Raw genomic sequence first — 8,579 nt, 5'->3', positions numbered from 1 at the left:
CCTTGAGGGCAATGACAACAGTGTGTGTTGAAACCAGTGGTCCTATCTCTAGCCAGGATCATAAAGTAACTGAGAGACTGGGATCTTATAATCCCTTTGTAGGCAAGCTCCCAATGACCTAAAGACCTCCCATTCTCACCTCTTAAAGGTCCAAAGCATATCTTAATACCACTGTTTTAGTGACCATTGCTCCACAGGGGCTTGAGAAGTTTTATTAAGTAATTCTTTGTACTACCTCTGAGAAGTCCAGCATGCCTACAGTCCTGTGCACATGTGAAGCATGGTATTTTAAAACTGAATAATCACTCTTTGACTAGTAATGGATCCACATCAAGAATAAAATTTTAGATATGGTACATAAAAGAAGGTACACTGTGTAGAGCATCTGAAAACACCTAGAATAATGGATCATCCTAAGAAAAGACGGAGTAGGAGAGAAGAAGCTATAAACCGACACATGTGCCTTAATATTGTGCTGGAATAAAACAAGAAGTGAGAAGCACAAAGGGAGCATCAGCTATTGTGGCCATGATCTCAAGGATTGACACCAAGACTCTCTATCCTCCAGTTTCTCTGAACAGCTTAGCATGGTGTCTGCCTAGTGTAGGCACAATGTAAGCCAGGGGAGAATTATGGAAAATTATCTGTTTGCTTTCTCCCATGGAGAAACCCACTGAGTGTTATGAAGGTTTCCCTCTCAAATCTAAGAAAGCAGAACACACATTTCTAGAAAACACAGGTGAGGTGTAGTCAAAGTGTTATTTATACAAACATGAAATCACATCAGCTCTCTGAAAGCAGCAATATTACACTGCCTTTCTTAAGAATAATGAGGCTTGAGACAAAGATGTTTTTCCTTGGTTATGGGAGAGTGTTTCAGAGAGGCAGCATTTCAAATTCCTCTTTGCGGTGGCAGCTTCTCTCACTGGCATCTGAAGTGTGTGTGAGAGAAGCCTGAGAATTATCCGATTGAATGATGCCTGTGGAAGAGGAAAAGAGAACCTGGACTCTGCAGTTTCAGAAGACATTTCTTCTCACCTTTCGATGCATCTGTTCCTCTGACAGAGCTTGCTTGTCAGTTGTGAAGGTAAACTCCATCAACCAGTCCTCCAACTTTAGGCAATAATAGTAAGGTGGTTTCAAAACTATAGATTGCCAGGGTAATGATTTAGTAAAAATGTAACATCTAACCAACTTGGGATAGAATACCAGGGGCAGAAAGGCAAAAATAACCAAGCACTGGAGGGGCAAACAACCATGGCCACTCCAAACACCAATAGCAAAGCACCTACGCTGCTATCTAAAGGTAAGACTTGTTTTAACTCTGTGGAAAGGAACGGCACACTCCTTCTGCACTGAAGTCTGCTCATTGTCTACTGCTGCTGCTGCTGCTGCTTTGTGCCCACCCTGCAGTCCAGCTGGCTGTTACAGGATGGCTTCTTCCCCACTGATAATGGCAAATCTTTGATGCTCTCTATGTGTTCATGATCCACTTAACCAGCTCCCCTGCCTGATCTTCCCAAAGCTGGCTTATCTATCTCAACGCAACAAGGCTCTTCCAAATACTATGTGTCCTATTTTGAGCTCAGTAAGATTTTTCTGTATCTCCTTTTACTTTATTTGAAGTAAAAAGACTTAGTTCTTGTGCTCCAAGCTAAGCCCTTCAAATACACTTCAAAAAAATTCCTCCCCAGGGAGCTGGAGAGATGACTCCTCCGTGGTTAAGAGCACTGGTTGCTCTTGCAGAGGACCTGGGTTCAATTCCCAGCACCCATGTGGCAGCTGACAGTCCTCCATAACTCCAGTTCCAGAGGCTTCAGCACCCTCTTCTGACCTCTGTGGATATTGCATAACATGAGTGCATGCACTTGCAGACATGTAAGCAATACACCTATACACATGAAATAAAAATAATAAATAAAATATTTAAAAAATTCCTCCTAGAACTACCCATGTTTGAACTTGGGAATTGTCCTCTCCCAACTCCTACTGAAATCTACCATCAATTTTTCTTAGTGCCTCATTCAAGATGACCAATATTTCACCCTCCTGTAGTCAGCTTTTAGTTTATGATGTTACAGTTTAATGACATTCCAAATACCATAAGTTTTGAATAATATTATAATTATCTCTTGAGAGTAGGATATGGTTAGAACTGGAATTCCTTACCTTTCCACTTTCTGATTGTTTTTTTGCTCTGGATAATTCATGTATTTTATTGCTCATTTTATTTGTGATATATTTCGATGGAAAACTTGAAGTTATGATGTTATGAATACTTTGATCCACAGGAGGATTTTCTAGAATCCTTCTGGGTTGATCTTATACATTGAATTGATCAAAACCCTGCAAGAAACAAATGAAATTACTTGTGAGCATGAAGAAAAGAATATGTTTTTGAACAAAAATTATCACTTTAATCATAGATTCAGACTCAGACAGAATCGAAAAGAGAGGAAATGGGCAGCCATACTGAAGTACGGGAACTTTAGCCTTTTAAAAATGTTTATTTTGTCAAATATGTCCAGGTATCACACTGCCTCTAAACTTGATTCCAGAGAGCATTAGGAAGGATATTCGGATTCCATGCAGCAGACTGGGTTCTACCTGACTATATTATCTATCCAGTCTACAGTTAACCAAAAGAACATTCTGGTACCCTATTGCTAGGAGTTTGAAGTTCTCATGATCTTGGAGAATGGGATGATAAATCAGAGATATTTGGACTAGAGATGCTGTCTACTATCATGCCAAGTGTGTTTTTATGGTCCAAACTGCATTTCTCATTTTCCTATATACTAGTAAGCTTGATTTCTGTTGTGATAAATTCCATGACAAAAGCAACTTTGGGAGGAAAGGGTTGATGTAGCTTATACTTCCAGGTCACAATGCATTGCTGAGGACAATCGTGGTAGGAGCTCCAACAGGAACTAGAACAGAAACCATGGAGGCACACTGCTTACTGAATTGCTCGCCCCCTTTCTCTCTGCTAGCCCACCTGCCTAGGGATGGTGCCACCCACAGTGGGCTGGGCCCTCCACATCAATCATCAATCAACACAATTCCTCACAGGCATGGTCACAGGCCAGTATGATGTAGGAAATCCCTCAACTGAGATTCCTTCGTAGCAGGTGACACTTGTTTATCTCAAGTTGACAACAAAAATTAAGCATCACACTGGTGTGTTTTGCATGTTGTCCATCTCACTACAATATAAACGCATGAAGGTGGGGTCTTTCTCTCTACAGTTCCCTCCATGCCTCACATCGTGTTCATGATCAGTGAGCTAAGAAGAAAGGAGGAAGGTAATAGAAGGCAGAATTTTGCTCGAGAAAGATTTTTTAAAATTAAGATCATTTGCTGTCTGGGTGGACTGCCTCAGGTACCTTCCTAGAGCTCTGGTTGGAATCAAATGACTTGAGGGACTGAAATATTTTATGGGACAACATATTGGAAGTGTTTTTCCAGTAGGGTTACTCCCATAAGCCTTTATCAAGCATTTTTAATGATGAGGGGACCCTAAACAATCATGTAACAAAGACAGAAAGTAAATGACTAACAGCTAATTGAACTTGGGGTCTCAGGAATAAGGGTTCAGAGATGGCCCTGTCCTTCTCAGCTTTGTGACTTATTATCATTGAAAGGAGAACTGACTTCCCTCAACTCTCTACAGGAAGGTGATAATGCTTAAAAGAGACTACAGGTGAATAGTCCAGGGTTCTTCAGTGAGCTATGAGTCAGCAGAATCAGGCTATTCCTCACTCTTGGTTACTTTTCTCATTGCTTTGACAAAACAGCTGACAAGGGCAACGTAGGGAAGGAAGTGTTCATTGGGGGTCATGGTTTGAGGGTATAGTCTGTCATGGGAGGGAAGGAATAGTGTGGCAGGAGTGTGAAGCCAGTAAGTAAATAACAGTCACAGGAATAAGAGAGTCATGTATGTATGCTGGTGTTGTTCACTTTCTCCTTCTGTAAAAAATAATTTATTATTTTTATTTTATATGTATAAATGTATTCCCTGCATGTATGTAAGTGTACCCATGTTCTGCATTGCCTGTGGAGGTCAGAAGAGGGTGTCAAAGCCCCTGAAAGTAGTGTTACAGACAATTGTTAGCAGCCATGTGGGTGCTGGAACAGTGCTCTTAACTGCTGAGCCATCTCTCCAGCCCCCAACTTTCTCCTTTCTATTCATTACTGGTTCCCAGCCCATGAACCACAAGTTGAGTGGGTCTTCCCACCTCACTTAACCTAATCTAGGAAACCTATCATAGAAAGATGCAGAGACTTGTCTCTTTGGTAATTCTAAATGCCATCAGGTTGACAAGATTAATGTCCCCCAAGTAAATTGACAAGCCCTGGTCATTAGCAGCAAGAGGGACCACCACTTGACCTAGGCTCCACTGTGGAGCTCCTCCCCTGTTTCAGTCACAGTGCTTACCACCTACTACCAGAAAGCCTTGCACTACAACTCCAAGTTAATGAATAAACACTCTTTAATGGACAGCTACCACCTGCTCCCTAGTAGAAAACTATCAAAGCAATAGACTTTCCTTCTCTCTCTCTCTGGAGATGGTTCTTCCTTTTGAGAACAGCTAATGGGTATTTGAGTGCAATGGCATGGGCTCCAGGAGCAAATGAACTCAATAGGGAACCTCGAATAAACTGTTAAAGCCAAGTAGAAAGGAGAAGCAGAGGGAATTGGGAGAGAGAGGTGAAAAAGGCACCGGGAAGCCTTGAGAGAGGTGGACACTGTCCAACTGTGGTTTTAGTAAAGGGAGCATTTGCCCAGGCAGCATTACAGCACCTCTCTTTGTACTCTGGATTTATTCCAGTGGGTGAGCAGGAAGGCCGAGAATACGTATGGTGGGTGGGTGTGGGTGTGGAATGATGAACTAAGTGCTGTAGAAAGGCAGTCTTCTGTCTCAAGTAGCCAACAGGAGGACCTACTATAATGTGGAACAGCTTTTATTTATTGCATGAGAAGGGCTGGGGGCAGATGCCTAGCAGCCATCAAAGGCTGGGACGGGTTAATTTTTATTTAAGAAGATTGTGCTTCGCATTAGAAAGTCAAAGGAGTATGGATTCAACGAATTTTTTTCCCCCATCGCAATTCTGTAACCATAGTTCAGCACTACTAGGTTAGGGCATGTTCCGTCAAATTAAAAACCAAAGGTTTTCCTATGGGGGGAAGTCTCAGTGTTACAGCTGAACGAGGTGACAGCCACATTACTTCCATCAAAAATAATTTATTAATCATGTCTCTGCAAAGAACTCTGGTAGCACAAAGCCCCAGGGGCATCCTTTTTCAATGCAGCCTCTGCTTTCTGCCATCTCCTTAGAGATGTTTGTCTTCACCCGTGAATAAAATGGATACCTAGAAAACTTCATCTTTTCCGAGTGCATCAGGCAGCGCTGGGGAGGGGTCGGTCGACGTTCTCAACCTCCCATTCTGACTTGACACACGTAAAAAACACAAATCGCCTCTTATGTGTCCTAGCCTAAGGAAACCTAGGAAACCTGGGTAGAGTTGGCAAGCGAGGTTTTGCACCATCCGCGTGTAACATGTTAGTAAGGGTTCTTTCCCTTTCTGCCTCTCTGCGCCACCGTGTCCGCTGGGGAGGTGCCTCAGAGCACCTGAGATTGGTGAGACTCAAGTCTCTCACCATCCAGGGGAAGAAACTGGCCATGGAATTTGAGAGACCAACCGGAACCGTGTTCACATTTTTACTCCTCACAAGCACTGGCCTTGTGACTTGTGTACCTGTGCTTACGTCTACGTTTAAAGGCAATACTTTTTAAAAGGTAAGTTATACATGGCTTGGAGTTCTGGTCGCGCAAAGGTCGGCTGCTTCCCCAGCGTTTTCTCACCAACTCCTAGGCAAAGGTGGCTCTCCATCCAGACGCACCGCGGCGGGGCAGAGGAGCGCAGCACGGCCCTCCCACCTCACACGCCTACGCGCGCTCGCAGGGCAGCTTCAGTCTCTGACCTGGCACGATCCACACCCGAGACCTACTCACTGCTGATCACGAGCTGCCTGTGCTAAACATCTCCAGTGGGTTCTACTTGGATCATTTATTTATCTTGTGCTCAGTAAGAAAGCACCATTAGGTGCTGGTGGGAGGCGCTACTCAGCCCGAACCCCAGCCGGTCCGCGGCGATTCCGCACACACACCGGCACCCTCCTGGCTGCGAAAGCCTGCCTGGAGCAGCCCTCGTCCGGGGATCCACGTCCCCCAGGACCCCCGCCGCGGCTCGCCGAGCTCCATCAGCAGCACCTCTGCGGCTGTTTGCAGTCCTCTGCCCACCGGCCGACCGGTCCAGCCCCAGCTCGCGGGCGGCGGCGGCGCGGCTTGCCGGAGTTTGACTCCCGGGCGGCGGCAGTGGCGGCACAGAGCCGCGGGCGGCGGGAGCGAGGCGAGCCCGGCCGCTCGCCCTCCGCGCTGCGCTCGGATTGGTCTCTCCCGGAGAGTGCTGGCCGAGGGTTGGCTGCCAGCCCGCAGAAGAACAGGTGCACCTTACCGCCCCGGCTCGCCGAGCAGCGGCTGAGGATCGCGGTGCACAGGGCCGGGCGAGCGGCCGCCAGGCCGGCCCCCTGTGTCGGAATGCGGCTCGCCGGCGTCGGGCACCCCGCAGCTGGAAGGCCGCGTCCCTGAAGGCGACGCGAGGCTCGGAGGCGGCGGCAGGGACGGCGGGGCCGGGCGCCCCAGGGAGCGGGCCGGGCGCGGCGCCCTGAGGATGCCGGCGAGGCTGGAGCGCACACAGGCGGCGGGCATCAGCATCAGCATCAGCGGCGGCACCAGCAGCATCGGCACCCGCAGCATCAGCAGCGTCCCGGGAATCCCGGCGCGCCGGAGGCCGCTTGGCGGGCTGCAGTCGCGTCCCGCGGCTCCCTGACCGGCCCGCGGCGCCGGGGCTCATCTCGCCCCTCTTCCGCGCTTTTCGTCGCCTCCTCCCCAGCCCGCGTCCCCTCCCCAGTCTTCTTCTCCCCGCCCGCCGCCCGCCTCTTGGGGGGGGGAGGGGCGTGGGGGCAGGGAGCCGATTTGCATGCCGCCGCCGCGGCCACTGCCTGCGCTGTAGCCCGCCGTCGCCGCTGGAGCCCGCGGCCGCCGGGTCCGCGCGGCCCCATGCCTCTGGCGCGGCCCTCGGGCAGGCGGGGGGCTGGGGGAGCGAAGGTGAAGAAGACCGGCTCCTAGGATGAGTGAAGGGGCGGCAGCTGCCTTGCCACCTGGTGCCGCTTCGGCAGCCGCCGCCTCGGCCAAGGAGGGCACCGCGGCTACTGCGGCGGTTGCCGCTGGCGGGGGCCCGGACGGCGGCGTCGAAGGGGCGTCCGAGCGCCCCAGGGAGTTACGCTGTAGCGATGGGGGCCCGGACGGCGGCGGCGAAGGGGCGGCCGAGCCCCCCCGGGAGTTACGCTGTAGCGACTGCATCGTTTGGAACCGGCAGCAGACGTGGCTGTGCGTGGTGCCTCTGTTCATCGGCTTTATCGGCCTGGGGCTCAGTCTCATGCTGCTCAAATGGATCGTGGTGGGCTCCGTCAAGGAGTACGTGCCCACGGACCTGGTGGACTCCAAGGGAATGGGCCAGGACCCCTTCTTCCTCTCCAAGCCCAGCTCTTTCCCCAAGGCCATGGAGACCACCACAACGACCACTTCCACCACGTCCCCCGCCACCTCTTCCGCCGGGGGCGCCTCCTCCTCCAGGACGCCCAACCGGATTAGCACCCGCTTGACCACCATCACGCGGGCGCCCACTCGCTTTCCCGGGCACCGGGTGCCCATTCGGGCCAGCCCGCGCTCCACCACGGCTCGGAACACTGCGGCCCCCCCGACGGTCCTGTCCACCACGGCCCCTTTCTTCAGTAGCAGCACGCCAGGCTCACGGCCCCCGATGCCAGGAGCCCCCAGTACGCAGGCGATGCCCTCATGGCCCACTGCGGCGTATGCTACCTCCTCCTACCTCCACGACTCCACTCCCTCCTGGACCCTGTCACCTTTTCAGGATGCTGCCGCCTCCACTTCCTCCTCCTCTTCTTTCTCCTCCTCCTCTTCGACCACCACCACCCTAGAAACTAGCACCAGCCCCAAATTTCGTAAGTAAATGCCGTCTCAACTACAATTTACTGCCGAGTTTCTTTCTGCCCTCTGGCTCTTTTCTCCTCGCCTATCTTCTAGTGAACCGCTTCCTCTATATCCCAGGTTTTGGACAGAGTGTGTGGAGACGGTTTAAATTGGCTTCAAAGGGGCCAAAGGTGTGGGCCTGTGCTGGGTCTGTGTGTGGAGTAGGAGTGTAGGCAGGTGTGATAGCTCGTCCTGCGTCAGGGCACCTAGTTTGATGGGTCCCAAATGAGAATAGACTCCTGAGGTTCTTCAAAGGGTTAAGTGCGATCCCTCCTCACTGCAGACTTGCTGGTTAGCTCTGGATGTGTTCCTGTAAGTGTCTGAGATGGGAGGGAGGCTGTTCCCTAATGCACTCAACCCTTCCCGCCCTCCAGTAGGAAGCCAGGGAAGGAAAGCAGAGACAAACGGGCCAACGTTAAATCACAAAGGGAAGTTATGCTCATATGTGGGAGTGAAGAGCT

General features: G+C 50.4%; 1 protein-coding gene across 1 annotated transcript; it reads left to right on the top strand.

Moving 5' to 3' along the window:
* The first annotated feature begins 7,195 nt into the window (after nt 1–7,195).
* LOC103729069 (pro-neuregulin-3, membrane-bound isoform-like) lies at nt 7,196–8,098 on the top strand. Its single transcript, XM_008827073.1, has one exon. It carries the CDS (start codon nt 7,196–7,198, stop codon nt 8,096–8,098), a length of 903 nt encoding a protein of 300 aa, XP_008825295.1.
* The last annotated feature ends 481 nt before the right edge of the window (nt 8,099–8,579 follow it).

Source organism: Nannospalax galili, unplaced genomic scaffold, assembly GCF_000622305.1.
Source record: "Nannospalax galili isolate Female #2095 unplaced genomic scaffold, S.galili_v1.0 scaffold1470, whole genome shotgun sequence".
Classification (NCBI taxonomy): Eukaryota; Metazoa; Chordata; class Mammalia; order Rodentia; family Spalacidae; genus Nannospalax; species Nannospalax galili.
Note: the sequence above shows the minus strand (reverse complement) of the source record. Positions and strands in the feature narration are given on the sequence as shown.

Excerpts from the sequence above, each read along its gene's own strand:
- LOC103729069 (XM_008827073.1), top strand. The coding sequence starts at position 7,196 with ATGAGTGAAGGGGCGGCAGCTGCCTTGCCACCTGGTGCCGCTTCGGCA.